The sequence below is a fragment of the Natator depressus genome, chromosome 5, assembly GCF_965152275.1.
Source record: "Natator depressus isolate rNatDep1 chromosome 5, rNatDep2.hap1, whole genome shotgun sequence".
Lineage (NCBI taxonomy): Eukaryota > Metazoa > Chordata > Testudines > Cheloniidae > Natator > Natator depressus.
This window is the reverse complement of record NC_134238.1, coordinates 2,515,282-2,537,750: the sequence shown is the minus strand read 5'-3', so window position 1 is coordinate 2,537,750 and position 22,469 is coordinate 2,515,282. Positions and strand designations below refer to the sequence as shown.

The following is a 22,469-nucleotide window of genomic DNA, read 5'->3' as shown; positions in this document are numbered from 1 at the left end:
AGATTAAAGAGCCATCTATTATCAAGTTTCTGTTCCCCATGAAGGTACTTCCCTGTTATCCATCCCAGGATCACATTAACCCTCTGGACCAGTGTTGCACTAGGAGTTGATGTTCAGCTGATTATCCACCACGAACGCCAATTCTTTTGCACAACTATTGCTTTCCAGGGTAGAGTCCCCCATGCTGCAAGTCTGACCTGTGTTCTTTGCTCTTCGACACACAACTTTAGATTTGGTCAGACTGAAGCGCTTATTGTTTGCTAATGCCCGGCTTCCCAAGAGATTCAGATCTCGCTGTCTCACTGACCTGCCCTCTTCATTATTTACTACTCTCCCAACCAGTAGGTCATCTGCAAACTTTATCAGTGATCATTTTCTGTTTTTTATCAGTGACCTGGGAGAAGTGTTAAATGGTGTGCAGCCAAGAACCAGTTGCTGCGGGACCCACTACAAACATACCAAGTCAACAGTTACGACCCCCCATTTACAATTACATTGAGACCTGTCAGTTAACCAGATTTTAATCCATGTAGTGTGTACCATGTTGATTGTATATCATTCTAGGTTCTTAATCACAATGTTGTGGAGTACAAAATCAAAGAAGCCTAAGAATATTGTGTCAACACCATTGCCTTTATCAAACCACTCTGTAGTCCCGTAAAAAAAGAAGTTAGCTTAACAAGATTCTCCCCAGCCTCACATGACCCTCTCTGGCATGTGCACCAAGCAGTTGTAGAGCCACACAAACCCTGTGGCTAGAGGACCATTATGCTGCTCTGAGCCAGCCAGCAGCTGGCAACTTACTTGCTCCTCAGTGGCGGAAGTGAGGCCAGGCACAGCAGGACTGGAGGTACGTCTACACTGCAAAAACCCCCCACAGCTGGAACATGCCAGCTGACTCAGGCACCCAGGGCTCGGACTGCCCGGCTGTTTCATTGCAGTACAGACTTTTGAGTTCGGACTGCAGCCCACCTCGCAGGGTCCTACAGCCCAACCCCAGAAGTTTGCACTGCAATTAAACCGTGCCTTAGTCTGAGCCAGCTGGCATGGGCCAGCTGCGAGTGTCTAATTGCAGTGTAGACATACCCGTAGTCACAAAGACACTAGTCAGACTCAAGCTACCCTAATGCCATGTACAGACCCAGGCAAGTTTCTGGAGCTCTTCTCCTTATGGTCAGTCTCATTACAAAGTGTGTCACAATCTTTCACCTTTCCCCCTGATTTTAGGGGTAGGTGTCATTACCTTTTCTGATTGGTCTATATGCTTCCAGGAAGTATGGTTTGAGGTAGACCTCAAACAGATTTCCTGTGATCCCTTCCACTGTGTCATCAATCGGTAACACATGTATGCGTTTGCCATACTTCACATCTGGGCAGGGCTGGATGCTGAAACACAAGCAGATTCCGGTAAGCTACAACTCATTTCATTCTTATACACAGAGCAACGAAAGGCAGGCACAAAATACAGGGACTCCCAATACCAGGATGAAAACCCCAGGGTGCATCCCCCCTGCTCTGTGAGTATGTGAAGAGCTCCCCTGACACCCACCCTAGGGCTTGTCCTTCACTCTGCTCATTTTCCTCTGTTCTTCTCCACCCTTCCCACTATGACTGCTGGAAAAGAGCAGCTTCCCACTCTTGCTCCCAAACCTTGTTCTTTCAGAGCCTCCTTCCCAAGCAGCAGAGTGAAGTGGACAAGTATCTATCCACCTCCCCAGTTCTTACCTAGTGCATTCTCGGCAGCTGGAAGACTCAACAGCTACTTTTCATTTTAACAAGCAGCTGCTGCTGGCAAGGCTATAAAAGGGGCAGAGAAAATCCCTCTCTTCCTGACTGCAACACTAGAAAACTGAGCTCCAGCTCCTAATCACTTTGGCAAAAGCTACTGAGCAGTTGTGAAACTAAGAGCTCACTAGAATCAGCAAGTGACAAGAGACGTGTCAATTTCACTTAGAAGAGGCTTGCACCTAGAGTGTGTCCTACTGTTCACCTGAGTGTTTTCAAGCCTTGCTTTGCACAGCGCCCTTTATATACCATGTTAGCTAATGTTTTATAGAGAAGGAATTAAGTTAAAGAGAAAAGGAAGAGACCAAGTAGCCCAGAGGCAGGAGGGATTCAGAGACTAAGAATGGAAGTGTGATAAAGACACGAATCAGGATTTCAGCAGAGGCAAGGCCACAGTAAGAAATGCAACAGGAAATTTACAGCCAAAGGAGATAAGCAAGGACAAGTCTGAGGCCAAGGAGGATTCAGCGATTTCTGGCCTCTGGGACCAAGTGAAGACAAGTGATTGTGGGTTTGGAATGAAATCTCAAGAGGCGGCACCGGACAGAGCCCTAGGTAGAGATAAATGGACGAAAGGAGAGATGATCAGCTGCTGAGAGACAGATGATTTGGAAAAGATTATTTGAAATTTTAGGAGGTAAGAGATGAATGATCTAGGAGAGAAGATACTGGGTTATGAAGAACAGTCACGTCATAAGTAATTGTTACAGCTGTAAACACCAGCTATGTACTCTACTCAAGCCCATCTTTACTTTCAATCTAGTATCATAGCTACACAGCCTGATCAGCTCAGATTTCACCTTTTCCCATGTGCTGTTCAAAGCTTGCCACTTTGGGGTACTCCATTAGAAAGCACCTCAGTCCTCTACAAAGATACCAAAAAATATATTTTGCAGAGCCCGAAGAATCTACTAGATTTCACTCCTGAAAATCCTGTGCAAGCAACAGGAGCCTCAGATGCCCACCCAACAACATTTGGGGAGTGCTGGATTAGGAGCCAACTCAGTTGCAGCAGCAGCTGACCCTCCACAACTTGTGCACACAAAAGGACATTGCTGTGATTTAGAGCCATTTACAGGTTTTCCCTCGGTTAGATAATCTAGTTCATCTCCCTCAAGTCAATGCAAGGCTGTTCCCTATGATGCATGTTAGAGTGCTAGCTCACTCTGCTTTTTAGAAGTCTCAAGCAACAGGACTCCCACAACACGTTTGCATGAGTTGCTAACCCCTCAGATTAAAATGGAAAGGCTCTTTATATTCTAATTGTTCATTGCTTATGCTATTTGATTGTTTCACTTTTCACTCCACTTTGACTATGAAAACAGATTAGTCACTTTTAGTTTTCCAAACAGTATCAACTTCTGCTTCTCATGCAAAAGTTCAATGACTAAGCTACAGACGCTATGGGGAAACACAATATCCCTTTCCACTGAAATGGCCATTACCATTTCTACTAATAATCAGATGGTGAAAAGACATAGGCTTAAACTATGCAACAGTCAAACGGAACATTTCAGGAGAAGAGAGATCTGTGATGTGGGGTGGGATTTTCAAAGATAGCTAAGAGATTTAGTGATGGAACTTGTGCTCCTAAATCACCTGAGCTCTTTTGAAAACCCCTCGTGTAGTCCACAGAACATAGTTCCCCTGCACAGGTCTTAGGAATAGTCATATAGCTAGCAGCGCATTTTAGATTCTAGCTACAGGACATTCTCTTTTAAGAGGCACTGCTTCTTAGAACTACCCTGAAAGGTAACTCAACACTTGCTACAATCCCAATCTCCATTATTGACTGAATTAGTTCAGAGCCAGCTAAACAAATCCAGGAAGATGCATCAAGCTAGCAAAGCAGACCCCACCTGATCACATCACCAAGGCGCACTCTCAGGTTGTTACGAACAACCCTATTCATGCGAATCTTCTCATCTGAGCAGGTATCATCTGACAGGACAATGCAGACTGCTTCTCTCCTCTTCTTTCCTTTTAGCAGAACTGTGTCTCCTCTGAACAGCTGCAATTCATCCATTTTTGCCTGTGAACAGTGACAGAGTTAGACCATGCATTTGACAAGGCCAGAATGTAACTGTTTGGAAGACAGCAGCAACCTGACCCCAAAGTGCTTCATCTTGGTAATAGTAGCGTTGAGTGAGCCATGAAGAGATATGGGATCCCACAACTGCCCATCCTGGAGCAAGGGCAAGGCCTCCTGCTTGAACACTAGCATCATTAGAGAACCATGATAATTGCTCAGAAGTCTTACAAGCAAGAGATCTATAAGAAACCATTTTCACCCATCACAGCCCATCTGCTGTTTCCTCATGGCTTTCTATATAATCTTTACATTCATATAGCATGTTCAACAATGGCCTACTACCGAATTTCAGGGTGAAAGACACTGAAAGTTTGCATATTAACTACACCATTCTTAACTTTACTTGAGACATACCTGGGACAGTGATACGACACTGTTGTCCTCATTGATGGCTTCATCGACAATTAACCGATTGGGCCTGTTCTTCTGCTTTAGAATTGCGGTAGATAAGTCATCCGCTTTAGAACTGGAAAGAAACAGAACTGCTGAGTCTGGATAATACTGCTCCTCCCTTTGTGGGCAAACCCTGCTTTGGTCACCATTGTCTACACACATTAAAAACTTCCTTGGCTACCTTTTCTTTTACAAACTAAACCTGTCTGAAAGACAAAATACAATTATCGTGTTGAGTGAAACTGGTTCAGTTCTACATGGAGAGCAAAGTGAGAGGGCAGAATTATGTTCTGTAAGAAAGCGATTTTAGCTAATTTGGTAGCTTTGAACTAAAATAGCTATGAAGATATTTATGAAGAACAGGACCATCGAGATGTTCCTTCCTGGAATGTCTCTTGCCTAAAAACAAAGACACAGTATCAAGACAATCACCAACACTCATATGCAAATTGTGGTCTTACCAATCCCACAGAAAGGGCTAGGAGGGTGGACTCTATCTGGTTACAAATCCCAGACTACACACAAGCAGCTACAGGGCAAAGTTACAGTTCCCCAATTCAAATGAGTTTAGCCTACTGAGGTCTGTCAGGTAAACAAACCTAACAAACCTAATCACGTTGATGAATAGTTTTAAGCAGGGGTGGGCAAACTACGGCCCGCCAGCTGTTTTAAGACGGCCCCCTGAGCTCCCACGGGGGAGTGGGGTCTGGGGCTTGTCATGCTCTGGCGCTCCAGCTGGGACGCAGGGTCGGGGGCCACTACATGTGGCTCCTGGAAGCAGTGGCATGGTACTCCTCCGGCTTCTACATGTCGGGGCAGCCAGGGGGCTCTGCTCTGCATGCAGCCCCTGCTCCAAGCGCTGCTCCCGCAGCTCCCATTGGCCAGGAACCACAGCCAATGGGAGCTGCAGGGGCGGTGCCTGCAGGCGGGGCGGTGTGCAGAGCTGCCTGGCCGCACCTCCGGCAGAGAAAGGATATGCCGCTGCTTCCGGGAGCCACTTGAGGTAAGTGCCGCCTGGAGCCTGCCCCCCGAGCCACGCCCCAACTGCATATCCCAGCCCTGGTCCCCCTCCCGCCCTCCAACCCCCTCAATCCCAGGCTGCATCACCCTCCTGCACCCCAAACTCCTCATCCCCACCCCAGAACCCACATCCCCAGCTGGAGCCTGCACCCCAACCCCCTGCCCTGATCCCACTCCCGCCCTCCAATCCCCTCAGTCCCAGCCCAGAGCCCCTTCCTACACTCCTCATCCCCAGCCTGGGGCCCACACCTCACCTCACCCCACCCCATCATCCTACTCCCCCGCCTGGAGCCCCCTCCCGCACCCTGAACTCCTTATTTCTGGCCCCACCCCACCCGCAACCAGAGCCCACACCCCCTCCCCAATTCTGTGAGCATTCATGGCCCGCCATACAATTTCTATTCCCAGATGTGGCCCTTGGGCCAAAGAGTTTGCCCACCCCTAGTTTTAAGTGTCCATGAAAACAGTTTTGTTTGGATGGAAATATTTCTCTGCAGCATTCAAACACAGAACATTGCAGCTTTATGCTAATACACACCAAGAAATGAAACTGATCGTTTGGGCAATGAAAATAAACTGAGTAAACTGAAGAGCAAAAAATGCTGAGGAGGTACATTTTCAACATCTAACATAGTAAGCAAAAAGTTTTGTTTTTTTAAAGTATGATTTTGGTTCAGTGATCATTTAAGAGCTTGCAGAAGTTGCAAGCTGTTCTGGAACAACATCAGCAGAGCATTTTAACAGCTCCCTTATTAACAGCTGACTGGCACAAGTGGACAGTTTAGACATACCATACGTGAGTGATAAATATTAAGAGCAGGTTGGTTTGGTTCCAACAAAAAGGCAACTCTTAGCTGTATCCTTAGTAATATGCCAGTGTTAACACAGGATGGGAGCAGAGGGGTTCCACTGGACAACACTGATGGTTGCACAATTAGGCTGTATGTAACTCCTTTGGGGGCAACAAACAACAGTTTTCAGAGAGCAAACCTTGGGGAGGTGGTGAGCAGAGCAAGCGGGTGCAGTGTTCTGCATTAACATTCCTGGGGAATGCTGCCTGTGGATGATCAGTTGTTTTCTTTTGCATGTTCACTGAATCTTTAAGAAAAATGTTACAGATATGCACACAAGTGTAGTACATGCAATGTGATTTCAGTGTAGTGATGACAGTTTTTGCTGAGCGGACAACTATGCAGCACTGGTCCCTTCCCTGCCACTTCAGAGAAGAGATCACAGGAATAACAAGAGGGCAGCTGCCTTATCTGGGAACTGTTTGGAAATCCAGCTTGAGCATAAGTATGGTGTGACAGACAACCAGTTACAGCTAAGAGGCAAATTCGGAATAACCAGAGAGGCAGTACTGTCCTAAAGAAAAACACAAACTCTTGAGTCAGGAAGCATGCATCTTTCCATAGACTTGTGTGGCCCTGGGTAAGTCACTTTCATCTCTGTATCTGCCTTTCCCCATCTGTAGAATAGGGCTCTCTCTTCCTATCTCATGAGGAAAGGGATTAATGAATGTCCACACAGAGTTTTGTACAAGTAAAGTGCTATGTACAATTACCCAGGCAGGCAGTCTTTAAAAACCCATAAGAAGCAGAAAGGCTGTGGGTGTGACTGGAGGAGGAACTGATGGGTTCTGACCAAAGCCCAACAAAACAGTCTTGGAAGAGTTCTAAAGGACTCAAGTTTCCCATGAGGAAGTAACAGAGCAATATAAGAAACTCGAAACCTGTAAGTCATCAGGCAAGATAGGAGCCTCTGGTGAAACAATAGGTATATACAAGGAGATGCAAGGTCCTTACAAACAGCGCTGCTCTTGGAGAATGGAAAGTCATTAACTTAGTGGCCCAGCTTTAAAGCCAAAGGAGACCCTGGACGTCAGAAGCTAGAGCATCTTGGCTGTGATACTGAAGGAACTGATGGCAAGTCTAAGAAGTGACTAATACAATGTTTTGCAAAGTAACATATAACCTCAGGGAGTGAAGGCAGCACAAATTCTACAAAGCAATAATCATTCCTCCCAAACTCATTACGAGTTTCAAATGTAAATCATACCAACTGGACAAAACCCATCTTTTGATAAGGTTCTTCATACATGACTTAATCATAGAATGATATAATATCAGGGTTGGTAGGGACCTCAAGAGGTCATCTAGTCCAACCCCCTACTCAAAGCAGGACCAATCCCCAACTAAATCATCCCAGCCAGGGCTTTGTCAAGCCTGACCTTAAAAACCTCTAAGGAAGGAGAGTCCACCATCGCCCTAGCTAACCCATTCCAGTGTTTCACCACCCTCCTAGTGAAATAGCGTTTCCTAATATCCAACCTAAACCTCCCCCAAGGCAACTTGAGACCATTACTCCTTGTTCGGTCATCTGGTACCACTGAGAACAGTTTAGATCCATCCTCTTTGGAACCGCCTTTCAGGTAATTGAAAGCAGCTATCAAATTCCTCCTCATTCTTTTTTTCTGCAGACTAAATAATCCCAGTTCCCTCAGCCTCTCCTCATAAGTCATGTGCTCCAGCCCCCTAATCATTTTTGTTGACCTCTCCTGGACTATTTCCAATTTTTCCACATCCTTCTTGTAGTGTGGGGCCCAAAACTGGACACAGTACTCCAGATGAGGCCTCACCAATGCCGAATAGAGGGGAACGATCACGTCCCTCGATCTGCTGGCAATGCCCCTACTTATACAGCCCAAAATGCCATTAGCCTTCTTGGCAACAAGGGCACACTGTTGACTTATATCCAGCTTCTTTTCCACTTTAACCCCTAGGTCCTTTCTGCAGAATTGCTGCCTAGCCACTCGGTCCCTAGTCTGTAGCAGTGCATGGGATTCTTCCGTCCTACGTGCAGGACTCTGCACTTGTCCTTGTTGAACCTCATCAGATTTCTTTTGGCCCAATCCTCTAATTTGTCTAGGGCCCTCTGTATCCTATCCCTACCCTCCAGCGTATCTACCTCTCCTCCCAGTTTAGTGTCATCTGCAAACTTGCTGAGGGTGCCGTCCACGCCATCCTCCAGATAGTTAATAAAGATATTGAACAAAACTGGCCCCAGGACCAACCCTTGGGGCACTCCGCTTGATACCAGCTGCCAACTAGACATCGAGCCTTTGATCACTACCCGCTGAGCCCGATGATCTAGCCAGCTTTCTATCCACCTTATAGTCCATTCATCCAGCCCATACTTCTTTAACTTGCTGGCAAGAATACTGTGGGAGACCGTGTCAAAAGCTTTGCTAAAGTTAAGGAATAACATGTCCACTGCTTTCCCTTCGTCCACAGAGCCAGTTATCTCACTATAGACGGCAATTAGGTTAGTCAGGCATGACTTGCCCTTGGTGAATCCATGCTGACTGTTCCTGATCACTTTCCTCTCCTCTAAGTGCTTCAGAATTGAATCTTTGAGGACCTGCTCCATGATTTTTCCAGGGACTGAGGTGAGGCTGACTGGCCTGTAGTTCCCCGGACCCTCCTTCTTCCCTTTTTTAAAGATGGGCACTACATTAGCCTTTTTCCAGTCATCCGGGACCTCCCCTGATCACCATGAGTTTTCAAAGATAATGGCCAATGGCTCTGCAATCACATCCACCAAGTCCTTTAGCACCCTCGGCTGCAGCGCATCCAGCCCCATGGACTTGTGCTCATCCAGCTTAAGAAGTTGAATTAACAGGAAATGGCATTGTGAATTACTGCCTCTGAGGGTGGAGAGGTTAGCAGTGTGAGCCTAGGGGCTGGCAGTAGGTTCAGCTTTGCACATTTATTAGTGAAATGGAGGAGGAAATGGACAGTGAGTTGAAACTATAAGCAAGTTGTTCTGTGAATTAAAAAGCTATGGAAAATGGTGAGAAACTTCTGATGGATTTAAACACACTGGGGGAATGAGCAATACAACAGCAGGTGACACCTAGCTTGGGTAAATATAAGTTAATTCATAAGAGGCAAAAGGTCTGTTAAAGAGCTTCAAACTTGCAGGATCCTCAGAGGAAAGAGAGTCTAATGCCGGGGTTCCCAAACTCTGGTACACGTACCCCTGGGTGTACACAGGAGAAATTGTGTAATGGTGGATTTTATTATTTTATTTATTGCATTTTCATAATAAGCTACTCAGAGGAAGCTTTAAAACTGTGGGAACTTGTTATATAAAATATGGTAATTAATTTATTTCAAGATGTACCAATGAGAACACAGATACGGTGACATATAGAGCCCTCACCGCCAATCACTGTAGCGCTTTGAACTTGCAGCTGGTAAATCTGGAAGGGGGTACGCAATAAGAAAAGTTTGGGAACCTTGGGTCTAATGGACAGAAGAAGCCGTCTGTCCAGCGCACTGCAGCACTTACAGCACTGAGAGGCTTGAGGGCATTACAAATAGAAGACATTATTCCAAACAGTGGCGTATGCTCATCTAGTCTAGCAGGGCCAGTTTCAGTCACCTCACCTTAGAGGTACTGCTGACAATGAACAGCTCCAGAGAAAGGAACAAGGGTGTTTAGAGGGTTACATGGTAGTTACAGATGAGAGTAAGTATCAGAGGGGTACAGATGAGAGTGAAAAAGATGGAAGTTACTTAGCCTGGAAAGGAGAATTAGAGGGAATTTGACGAGGTCCTTAAGACTACAGAGAGCCCAGTGAAAATGGATCAGTCCTCTTTTGTTTTATGCTGACCCATGAGACAAATATGTAATGTTAAGTTTTACTGTACTTTTGAGGGGTTTAGATTAAAACGCAGAGTTCACGGCATGTTTCAATCTCTCTTCAATACAGTCCAGAAGTCAGGATATGTTCCCCAGTACAGAGGTCCAGTTGAGATGAGGAATCCCAGCACTAACACTCACCCACAATATTTTCCTGCCCCAATCCATAAAGACTGCTTTCCTTCCTTTATAAGGGAAACTTTCCAAGTCTCCTGTCTGCCAACAAAACAAGCTTTACAGTCCATGCCACTTAATCATTTCCCTGTGTTAAAGCTCCCGCTGCTTTAACTTGTGATGAAACCTGAAGCCCATATACCCATATACTGTGGCACACAGCATGAATGAGCAGGGACAGAGAGGAACCTACACTACTGATTAGCATACTTGTGACAACATAATCCTCAGGAGGCAAGAGCCAACTATGCTTGGGTCTCCGAGGGCCCATCCACATTAGGAAATTGACTTGCTGCTGACACAAAAACAATGAGTAGTCCTTGTGGCACCTCAGAGACTAAAATTTATTCGGGCAGAAGCTTTCGTGGGCTAAAACCCACTTCATCAGATACATGGAGTGAAAAATACAGTAAGCAGTATATATATATTTTAACTCCCATCTTTTCATGTGCTGTAATATATATATACTGCTTACTGTATTTTTCATTCCATGCATCTGATGAAGTGGGTTTTAGCCCACGAAAGCTTCGGCCCAAATAAATTTGTTAGTCTCTAAGGTGCCACAAGGACTCCTCATTGTTTTTGCTGATACAGACTAACACAGCTACCACTCTGAAACTTGCTGCTGACAATTACTGCTAACATAGATGGGCAAAGTTATATGCATCTGCGATGGAAAATGTGATTGAGACTCATGTTTCTGCCATGAATCTGAAAGGAGTTTTGCCCCCTCTATGCTAGTAGTTAAACTGGTTTTAGCACTGATTCAGGTGGACCTGCTACTGACAGATACCTAGGGAGAGGTCAGTTTTGTAACAGATTGAGCCAGAATGTCTGTGCTGCAAGTAGTGCTTTCCTCAGATATTTATAACAATAAGGAACACAATTTTTCCTTAAAGCTGCCTGCTGATGGCAGCCATCTTGCTGAGGTGTCATTTGGGACAGCACAATTGGAGCCCATTACCAGACAGTCAGTTCCCATTTACTAATATTGTTTAAACAATGACATATTTAAAAGAGAAACAATCTTAAAAGCCAAGCTGAACTAGTTTACTCAGTTACTGGACTCCCACATGGTGTGATCAGAGGAATCACCTCAGCAAGATAGCTGCCACCAACAGGAGCCCAGAAACTGTAATTAAAATAGTATCATTTAATTCAGTTAAAGAATGATTTGTCTTGTAATCACAGGGTGGGAAGAGTTTTCCTAAGCAGAACAGGAGCAGATTTATTTTAAGACACACTCAATGACTCAGTGTCAAAATGTGTATCTTAGATCACCAGTTCCAGCATGAACTCTGCCATGGGCACCAAACCCATGGCAGATCCTTGCTGCAGCTGACCCATCAGGACAAAGCAATCTGGTGTCATGCCAGAGCTGTTGATCCACAACAGGTCTCGACTTTGGGACCTGAAAAAGAACAAAGAGTTAAGGTATGGATTTCTAAGGCACTGAGTGCCCCTCTGACCCTGGCGAATGGCTTGTTCCAAATACTCTTTCGTTTTGAAGATCACCTTTAAGTTCTGTGGCAGCTCATCTCGATGGCTGCACATTGCCCAGTGGCTGTGCAGCTATCACCCAACTGATGTCTGAAAAGTGGAAGAGGACCTCCATTCTCAGCGTGTAACAATATGAAGCAAGATGCCGCACAAGAAAATAGGGGATTCTTCCCAGTTACCATATGGCATAACCACATCTCCAAAGGAACACGTCCACGCCTTCTCACACTGAGTCCCTCAGCAGCTCCCATTTCCATCTATCTGGTTACTGTGAATTTGTTTTTGGGACAATCAGTATGATTTTTTAATCTGCGGTATTTTGGTTGGAGGTGCTGATGGCCATCAACTTCCCAAGAATCTGCCATTTTCTTCTATGCCCTAATGGAGTCTAAAAACAAAACCTTCCCACAACTGCTGTCCTGTGGGGTCCTGAGGGCTACATCAGGGGTTCTCAAGCAGGGGTACATGTACTGTTGGGGGTACGCAGAGGTCTTCCAGGGGGTACATCAACTCATCTAGGTATTCATCTAGTTTTGCAAGAGGCTACATTAAAAAGCACTAGCAAAACCAGTACAAACTCACATTTCAAACAGAAAATGATTTGTTTATACTGCTCTATAATGCTTGACGCTGAAACGTAAGCACAATGTTTATATTCCAATTGATTTTATAATTCCATAGTAAAATGAGAAAGTCAGCAATTTTTCACTAACAGTGTGCTGCGACACTTTTGTATTTGTAGGTCTGATTTTGTAAGCCAGTAGCTTTTAAGTGAGGTGAAACTTGGGGGTACACAAGACAAACCAGACTCCTGAAAGGGGTGCGGTTGTCCGTAAAGGTTGACAACCACTGGGCTACGCTACACAAGACTTCATGGTGTCTTCAGACACGTGCGCCAATGAGTGGAAACACACACACCCCCCAACAAACCCCCCCCCCCGAAAGGGCAAAGTGAAAAATGAAGCCGTGGGGGGCACGCTGCCCAGCCGGCCGAGTGCGAGCCCCCGCCCCTGGAGGGCCCGGTTTACTGATGGCCACGCCGAGGCCGATCCCCAAGTCAGAGGAGGGAAACCCCCCGAAGGAGCGCGCAGGAGGCAGGAGGCCTGACGGGGGAGACGAGGGCGCCGGGGCAGGAGCCGAAGCTCCCACCATCTTGGAGCCACATGACTCGGCGTTTCTCGGGCAGCAGGAAGTGCCGCGAGCGGCCGGGGAAGCCAGGCTCGGGCGTGCGCGGGCAGCAGCCGGACACCAGCCCAGCTCCAGCCCGGCCTTCCCGGCCCCGCTGCCCCCCGGCCCCGGCTCCGACCCGCCGCGCCGGGCCCGGGAAACCCGCCCCAGAAGGGCCGAGCCGAGGCGCCGGCCGCGGGAAGAAGGAACCCAGCCGCCGCCTCCGCGGGGTCCGGCCGGCGCGGCGCGGCCAGGCCGAGGCGGGGCCGGGCCGGGCTCCCGGCGGCGGGGAGGCCGAGGCCCCACTCGCCGGGCCCAGCCCCGGCTCCGCCCCTCGGGGCCTGCATGACACAGCAGGATCGGGCCCGGCGCGGGGCGGGCTCGGTGCCGGGGCAGGCCCCAGGCGCTCCCCGGCCGCTCGGGCCCAGGCCGGGGCCTACCGGCTCCGCGAGGCCCGGCCGGCGGCGGGAGGGGGGCCCGGGCCCTCCGCACTTACTCGGATCCCGAGGCCATGGCGCGCGGGGCGGGGGGCGGCTCCTCGGGGCGGGGCTGGCGGCGGCGGGTCTCGGGGTCTCCCCAGCGGGCTCGGCTCGGGCTGGCGGCGGCTCCGGGCGCTTCGCTCTGACTGAGCCTCACAGCCGACTCATCGGAAGCGGAGCTCCGCCCGGCGCCGGCTACTCTGCCTAGCAACAAGTGGCGCCCACCAATCAGAAATTTAGGCTGGCAGCAGAGCAGCCAGTGGGAAAAATCGTGTTGCCCTGGCCAATCAGAAAGCTCCAGCCGCCTCCTCGTCCGCCAATCACAGTGCCCAAGGAAGAGTGGTGACTCTACCCGGCAACACGGAACGTACGGGCAATCACAAAAATACACCAATGGAAAAACGGGACAGGCAGGGTCCGCCCTCATTGCTATCCTGCCTAGTAACGTCTCCACCAGTAGCTAAGACCTGGTAAAACCTGGACAGGTTCAGCCAATCAGGAAGGGAAGTAAGGTGATTGACAGACCAATATTAACCTTGGGGGTGGGTTTGGGCTGCTGCTGGTTTTTCTGCCCCTTGGGCCACAGAGGGGCAGTGAATGAGCCCCTGGGCCCAGAAAGGGCCTCCCAGTCCCACCTCCTCCAGCTGAGAGCAGCCAGTGTCTGCAGGGACCCCCAGCCCCTGCACCCCAGGCTGGGATGTTGCTGAGAGAAGTAGGTCTCAGCTGGGGCCTCTGCCCAGCGGCTGCTGGCTGGGGACACGGTGCGAACATCTCAGGCCATGCTTTGCAATCCAGGACTGTCTCGCGTGACCTGCTGGCCATCCCGCTGAGTGGAGCGATGAATTCCAGGGAGGCTGCATGAACGCTGGGCATGCCGGGTGTCTGTCCTTGGACCCTTGCGTCCTCCTCCTTGTGCTCAGGGGACAGTCAACAATTGACTAATCTGCCCTGGCAGGACAATGAGCTGCTGCCACCTGGGGAAACCTCTTCTGCTGAGCTGGTAACCAGGCCAGGAATTACCAGAGGGACCGGAAGTCACAGCGGGTGGTCACAGTGTGCCAATGGGGATTGCAACTATTATAAAGGGAGGTTTTCTCATCAGCCATTTTTAGGAGAGGTAGGGACTGCTGGGAGATGCAATGGAAATAAAGTTGAACAGGAGGAATCCTGGGCCCCCTGAAAAGACAGTGGCAAGTCCCAAAGGACACTTGCAGTAGTGAGGAAACTGAGGCAGGGATCTGCATGGAGATGTGTTGCTTTCCATAGATCAGTGCTATCTAAAAGTAAAGTGTGTCATGGGTTTAGAAATTCCTTCGCAGAGCCTGAGAGTTACTTGTTTACATTGTCCTGTGGGTCCAGAAGGGGGAAACAGTCAACCAGGGGGCTCAGCAGCAATGGTGGAACTATGAGAACATGCAGCAGCTGCTTGGGAGTGGACTATGGGGTCCCCACTGCCAAGAGGGGTGTCAGATGCTGGATCTGAACCTGATGTGTGTACCTAACGGCCCAGAGACAGTGCTTAAATTCTGCCTTGCCCCAGCAAGCTGAGAGTACATGGGACCCAAAGTTCGGGGCCGGTACAGCAGCCTGATGAGTGTCTGCCAGTTGGAGCTCATCCAAAGTGGCCAGCTGGGACCTGGGGCACAAGGACTCTGGTTAGATGGCTCAGAGGCCCAGCTTTGGTGGTGACACAAGTCTACGGTGTGCAGTCACTTTCATGCCCACTGCACCCCCCCAATCCTTTACAGAACTTAAGTAATCAGAGGAGGAGAAATTATGAGCCGTGGAGAAGGGAGCAGTGCTATGATCTGTGCTCAGGTAGGATCTGAAGGGATGGAGAATGAATGAAGCAAACTGCTAGGTAGAGGCTGTTCCACGTGGCAGGTGAGGCTGCATGAAGGGGCAGAGAACGGTTTGCGCTAGACGATCCAAGAGGGTAGCACAGGGAGACCAGGCCTGGAAAGTTTCCTGCAGCAAATCCACGCTTAGACTGACCTGCATGAGGAAGTCTTGGCTCTGCTTGGCTGGGTGTCAGCTCTTTAACGCTACTGGCCAGTCAAGCAACCAACTCTGGGCTAGGCCTGCCGTGTCCTCACCCTGCAGGTTAGCAGTCGGTGCACCCCAGTCCCGAATCGCTCCCCATTGATATCCGGCCCCTGCCGCTGGCTACACCATGTAATTCCCGATTCTCTGCCCTGTTTGCTACCTTCACCTTAAACCACCAGTTCTCAAACTGTAGGTTGTGACCCTGTTTTAATGGGGTCACCAGGGCTGGTTTAGACTTGCTGGGGCCCAGGGCTGAAGTCGAAGCCTGAGCCCCACCACCAGTGGCTGAAGCCAAAACCAAAGGGCTTTGGCCATGGGGGGTGGGGTTCAGGTTACAGGCCCCCTGCCACAGGACGGCAAGGCTGGGGCTTTGGCCCCCTCAACTGGGGCGGTGGGGCTGGGGCAGGCTCAGGCTTTGGTCCCCCCATTGGGGTCGTGTAGTAATTTGTATTGTCAGAAGGGGGTTGTGGTGCAATGGAGTTTGAGAACCCCTGCCTTAAACCACTGCTCCTGTGTAACTCACAGCTTTGTGAGCACACACAATAAAACAAAAGTAGGTTTATTTAAGAAAGGATAAAGATTTAACTAGAAATGAGAGAAAATGATGGAAACAATTGATTACAACACAAAACTAAATCATACAATGCAAAGCTGGGTCTCCGTTTATTAATAGTTACCTCTCCTATGATTACCTTGCCTATAAAGTAGGTTTTCCCTCCAATGGTTGGTCTGTTGCAGGGCTGGCTGGTTTCACAAGAACCAGGATCCAAACATTCATGAAAACACCACCACTTCACAAAGGGTTTCCTCAGTGACTGGATCCAGAGGACTTCTCTCTCCTCTGTGAGATCCATAAGATCCACCCTGGGTCAGACCAATGGTCCATCTAACCCAGTAGCCTGTCTACGACAGTGGCCTATACCAGAGCTTCAGGGGGAGTGTTCAGAACAGGGCAATTCTGAGAGATTCACCCTGTCATCTGGCAGTCAGAGGTTTAGGGGTCGCTACAAGCATGGAGTTACATCTCTGACCATCTTGGCTAATAGCCATTGTTGGACTTATCCTCCAGGAACTTACCTAGTTCTTTTTTGAACTCATTATACTTTTGGCCCTCACAACAACTCATGACAATGAATTCCACAGGTTAATTGTGTGAAAAAGTACTTCCTTTTGTTTGTATTAAACCTGCTGTCAATTAATTTTATCGGGTGACCTCTGGTTTTAGTATTGTGGAAAAGGGTAAATAAAGCACTTCCTTATTCCCTTTCTCCACACCAGTCATGGTTTTATAGACCTCTGATATATCCCCCTTTAATCATCTCTTTTCTAACCTGAACCACCCTCTCCTTTTTAGTCTCTCCTCTGCTCCATATTTTTGATTTCTTTGCTGCCCTTCTATGAACCTTTTCCAGCCTTTCTAAGATGGGCTGACCTGAACTACACACAATATTCAAGGTGTGGGCACACCATGGATTTTGAGAGTAGCATTATGGTATTGTCTGTCTTTGTATCCCTTTCCTAATAGCGCCTAACATTCTGTTAGCCTTTTTAACTGCTTCTTCTCACCGAGGAGATGTTTTCAGAGAATTATCCATGACGACTCCAAGATCTCTTTCTTGAGTGGTAACAGCTAATTTAGACCCTCAAAATTTTGTATGTATAGTTGGGATTATGTTTTCCAATATGCATGATTTTTGCATTTACCAACACTGAATTTCATCTGCCATTTTGTTGCCCAGTCACCCAGTTTAGCGTGATCCCTTTGTAACTCTTCGCAGTCTGCTTTGGACTTGACTATCTTGAATAATTTTGTATTATCTGCAAACTTTGCCATTTCACTGTTCGCTCCTTTCTCCAGATCATTCATGAATACATTAAACAGCACAGGTCCCATTATAGATCCTTTCTCAGAGGATCCTGCTGTTTACCTCTCTCCATTGAGAAAACTGATTATTTAGTCCTATCTTATGTTTCCTATCTTTTAACTAATTACTGATCCATGAGAAAACCTTCCCTCTTATCCCATGACTACATAGTTTCCTTAAGAGCCTTTGGCGAGGGGCTTTGTCAAAGGCTTTCTAAAATTCCATGTACACTATATCGACTGAATCGTCCTTATCCACACGCTTGCTGACCCCCCACAAAACATTCTAATAGATTGGTGAGCCACGATTTCCCATTATAAAAGCCGTGTTGATTCTTCCCCCAACAAATCGTGTGCATGTACGTGTCTGATAATTCTGTTCTTTACTATAGTTTGTACCACGTTAGCATCAGATTAGTTTCTCCGCAATGACTGTATCGTCCTTGAGTGCTCCTTTAGCACTTCAACCGTCCAGTGGCCCCACTGGTTGTTTAGCAGGCTTCGTGCTTCGGCTGTACTTAAAAAAATTTTGCTATTACTTTTTGAGTCTTTGGCTAGTTGTTCTTCAAATTCCTTTTTGGCCTTCCTAATTATATTTCTATACTTCATTTGCCAGAATTTTTGTTCCTTTCTATTTTCCTCACTAGGATTTAACTTCCACCTTTAAAAGGATGCCTTTTTGCCTCTCACTGCTTCTTTTTCTTTCTTGTTTAGCCACAGTGGCTCTTTTTTGGTTCTGTTACTATGTTTTTTAATTTGAGGTGTACATTTAAGTAGAGCCTCTATTATGGTGTATTAAAAAGTTTCCATGCAGCTTGCAGGGATTTCACTTTTAGTGCTGTACCTTTTTAATTTCTGTTTAACTAGCCTCATTTTTGTATAGTTCTCCTTTTTGAAATTAAATGCTACGGTGTTGGGCCGCTGTGGTGTTTTCCCCGCCACAGGGATGTTACATTTAATTATATTATGGTCACTATTACCAAGCAGTCCAGCTATATTCACCTCTTGGACCTGATCCTGTGCTCCACTTAGGACTAAATCAAGAATTGCCTCTCCTCTTGTGGGTTCCAGGACTAGCTGCTCCAAGAAGCAGTCATTTAAGGTGTCAAGAAACTTCATCTCTGCAGCCCGTCCTGAGGTGACATGTACCTAGCCAATATGGGGATAGCTGAAATCCCCCATTATTGAGTTTTTTATTTTTATAGCCTGTCTTATCTCCCTGACTTGGACTTTTCAGCTTGGAAAAGATTGACTAAGGGGGGTTATGATAGAGGTCTACAAAATCATGACTGGTGTAGAGAAAGTAAATAAGGAAGTGTTATTTACTCCTTCTCATAACACACGAAGTAGGGGTCATCCAATGAAATTAATAGGCAGCAGGTTTAAAACAAACAAAAGGAAGTATTTCTTCACAAAACGCACAGTCAATTTGTGGAACTCCTTGCCAGAAGATGTTGTGAACGCCAAGAATATAACAGGGTTCAAAAAAGAACTAGATAAATTCATGGAGGATAGATCCATCAATGGCTATTAGCCAGGATGGGTACGGAAGGTATCCCTAGCCTCTGTTTGCCAGAAGCTGGGAATGGGTGACAGGGGATGGATCACTTGATGATTACCTGTTCTGTTCATTCCCTCTGGGGCACCTGGCCCTGGCCACTGTCGGAAGACAGGATACTGGGCAAGATGGACTCTTGGTCTGACCCAGCATAGCCATTCTTATGCAGTTCAGAATACCTCCAGGGCTAGTCAGAGCTGGGTCAGGTGATTTCAGCCCTGGGAGGGGTTGAAGGTGATTGTAAGTCCCTTTTGAGATGATACTTACATCTTCTGCTGAGTCAATTTTAAAGTCAATAGTCTCACCCTGAATATTTAACTTCACTCTCCAGGCAGGCTCTGTGTCATTGTAAGTGATAGATCCCAGAAACAATGGCTCTTGCTTGTCTGTAATGTTAGTCACCTCCCTGACTGCCTTGGTGCAGCAAAGAGCTGCATAATGTCCATATTTTGTGCATTTATTACACCACACGCCTCTGGCTAAACATACATCTATTGGGCTATGTATTTTTCCATACCTTGTATATTTATTCTGAAAAGCTTTGCAATTTGCTTGGAATGTCTTCATAGCCTCATGGATTTCATGGTAATGACTTCTAGCCCTCATGCTGGGTATGTTTACAGCTTCTAAGCTAGTTTCAAGTTTTTCATGTTGCTTCCTGCCTTTTGTTCTGCTGTTTGACTAGTTCAGAGAGCTTTGCTATCTGTATAGCTGTGGGTAGATTTAACTGTGTCTTTAATCACAGATGCTGCAAGAGGTTCTTGTCTGTTAACCCAATAACGAGCTTGTCTCTGATATTTTCATGTTTTGTAGTCCCCAAAATCATAGTTTTCAGCCAATGGATGCAGAGCTCTTATAAAACATTCAACATTTTCTTTTGGCTCTTGAATTCCCTGGTGAAAAAATGCTCTTTCATAAACCACATTTCTCTGAGGTATCAAACATAGCCAAAACTCTTTCATTGTCATCTTTGTGACTGTCTTCAGTAAAGATAAAGATATAGTCTGCCTGCATCCGCATAGCATAAGTTAAAGAAGATACCTGAATATCTCCAGTTTCTTTAGGGAGTTTTGTAGCAATGCAAAATCTTGCAAAATACTGCTTCCAGACTGTCCATTCTGAAGGCCTATCAAAGGTGAAGTTCTCTGGGACACTGAAATGTGGTATGTTGATGAGATCCTGCAACCTTTGTTGTTTTGTTCTCTCTCTTTCTGTTCTTGTCTGGCCCTAATTTACTTCTGACACCATGTCATGTACTCCTTGTACATGATAGGTTGCAGGGCTGCTACTGGCAGGTCAGACTCTTGTACCAGACATGGACTGCCTACAGCACTTCCTCCCCAGAGAGATATACCAGAGATGTGCTCACTTTAATGCACTGCCAGCAATAGGTGTGTTACTCATGGTTTTCAGAACCCAAAGCAGTGTTAACTTAACTGGTTCACTCCAGGTGGTATCAGGAATAAATCAATGGGAACACAGCGCTTTCGGCTGATGAAAGATTAATACAAGTAAGCGTGCTCTTATCTAAAACTACTATTTATTAGATTTAAGCACACACAGACATATGCAATAGGTTTAGAACATCCCAAATAATTACCTAAAATCTGAGATGGTATCAAGTAATTAGCAGCAGGTCAGCGATGGCCGGTCACTTCCCCACCACTCTATTATCTAGTCTTTTTGTAACTAATTTTTACAAACATATAGCTCATAGTGACCCCCTACTGGGTCATCACTTCTCCTAACTTCAATCCACTACTTATCAACAAAACATTCCTAACAATCTTAGCTATAATAAGCTTTTATATTAAGGGCACCCAGACTCAAGGTCTCCATCCATTTATTTTCTTTCACTCTCATAATTTGTTGATTCTTTTCTCCCCACCGCCGATTCTGATTAGCAGAAACTGCAAGCCTGCAGCTAGTATTTGACCTTGCCTCCAGAAGCCCTGCTTATTAATTCATGGGGGTTGAATGCACACAATACGGCTGCCATTAGCGTGGTCAAATTCTGAAGTAACACCCCTCAATTCTGGGGTAACACATGTTGTGAGCTTAAGTAGGGTATGTTGCACACAGCACGCCCTAGTGCCTAGGTGCTGGAACTAGGAGTGCGGGAGGTGCTGCAGCACCCCCTGGCTTGAAGTGGTTTCCATTATATACTGGGTTTACAGTTTATGGTGCTCAGCACCCCCTCTATAAAAACTGTTCCAGCACCTCACCCTAGTGCTGGAACAGTATAATACAGTTTAGCATTGCAGTACAGTGATTCTGGCAGGAGGAGGGCCCTTCCTTTTGGAAGGAGAGGAAATGGATCAATGCCAGTGATATGGAGACTGAGCCAATGAGCTGTTGGTACTGAAGGACATGTTCTGCCATGTTCACTCTTAGACCAGATCTACACCAGGAGCGCTTTGCCAGTGCGGCTATACTGGTTTAGTAGACCAGTGGAGCACCCGAGTGCGGCTGTAGCTTAAACCGACAAGAGTGCAGAATTGCCAGTACAACGACACTGGCCCTAGGGTCCATGTTGGGCCAGATCAGACCCCTTCACACCTGGGCTGGTGGAGCTGTGCCAGCCAACGTGTAATGTACACTGTGCTGTTCCTGCTGCTAACAAATGCTGATTCTGTCAGGCTCTTCCCCCAGGAAACGCAGCCACTCTGCCTTTGCTACTGCAACCCCCGAGCCAGGGCACAGGGAGCTGAGGGGGCATTGCTGACATCACCAGTGACTGAACCCTGCCAGCGGCAGGGCGAAAAATGACATTGTCCCTCTGGCCAGGAGTAGCATGGAGAGGGTTTCTGTTCTGGCAGGACAGTACCACCATTGCAACCCCACCGCTGGTCTGTGTGCACCTCCCCACCCCCAGCAAGAGCCATGCCACAAGCTGCACGTTCAGCCAGCACACTGCACAATGACATCGATCAGTGCCACCATCAGGTTTTTTCCTTTTCTTTTCCTAGTAACTCAGGTCCAACTGGACACAGAGTCACAGCTTCTCTCCTGGGTCTGGCTGTGAGCGTCCGACCCACCTCCTCCAAAAAAGGACTGACTTTTCTCCCAGCACAGCACTCAGCAAGGTGCTGAGAGATCTGCTAATGCACCCTACCATTTTCTGGGAGCCTCCTCCTTCCAAAGGGGCAGCAGACAGGCTCTTAATCTTCCCTTCTGGAGGAAGCCTGTCTCCACAGCAGAAATGCATTCATTTGATCAGCAGTCACAGCTCTTCAGCCCGTGACGTGAGCCCTGCCCAGCAAAACAAGTAATGGGCCTTTCACTGCTGCCTGCAAAAGCCAGGTAACCACTGGGATTGAGCATACATGGGGCACAGAGTCCCTGGCATCAGGCACAGCGTTCAGTAGCCGTTCTCATTGTAACACAAATCATCCTGCTCTGGTGTGAAACAAAATGTATTTATCATCACAGCCCCTTTAATGCCAACCCATGGGTTGGAGGGGGTTTAAACGTCTTTTTGTTATTTAAATATTTCCTTCTAAGGGGCAGGGCTAATGGAAAACTCATCTGTTAAGTGAGAGAGGAATGGCTGGGGTGAGGCCATCCGTTCAGGCACAAAGCCAGACAGCACCCCCGGCTCTCGCCATCCACCTGGCATCACTCCCCCGCCCCGCCCTACCCTTCAGGCCCCTTTACCATGTCAGCTCCTAGCCCATATTTTGG

At 47.3% G+C, this 22,469-nt stretch overlaps 1 protein-coding gene across 1 annotated transcript in view; it reads right to left on the bottom strand.

The window, feature by feature from the left end:
• Positions 1 to 13,381, bottom strand: part of VCP (valosin containing protein) — a 30,093-nt gene extending 16,712 nt beyond the window's left edge. The window contains exons 1-4 of the mRNA XM_074952230.1: positions 13,335 to 13,381; positions 4,232 to 4,343; positions 3,645 to 3,817; positions 1,244 to 1,386 (exon numbers count right to left, since the gene is read on the bottom strand). Of these exons, the coding sequence (XP_074808331.1) occupies positions 1,244 to 1,386; positions 3,645 to 3,817; positions 4,232 to 4,343; positions 13,335 to 13,351 (445 nt within the window). The 5' untranslated portion in view covers positions 13,352 to 13,381. The remainder of the gene's footprint in view (positions 1 to 1,243; positions 1,387 to 3,644; positions 3,818 to 4,231; positions 4,344 to 13,334) is intronic.
• Between the last annotated feature and the right edge of the window lie 9,088 nt (positions 13,382 to 22,469).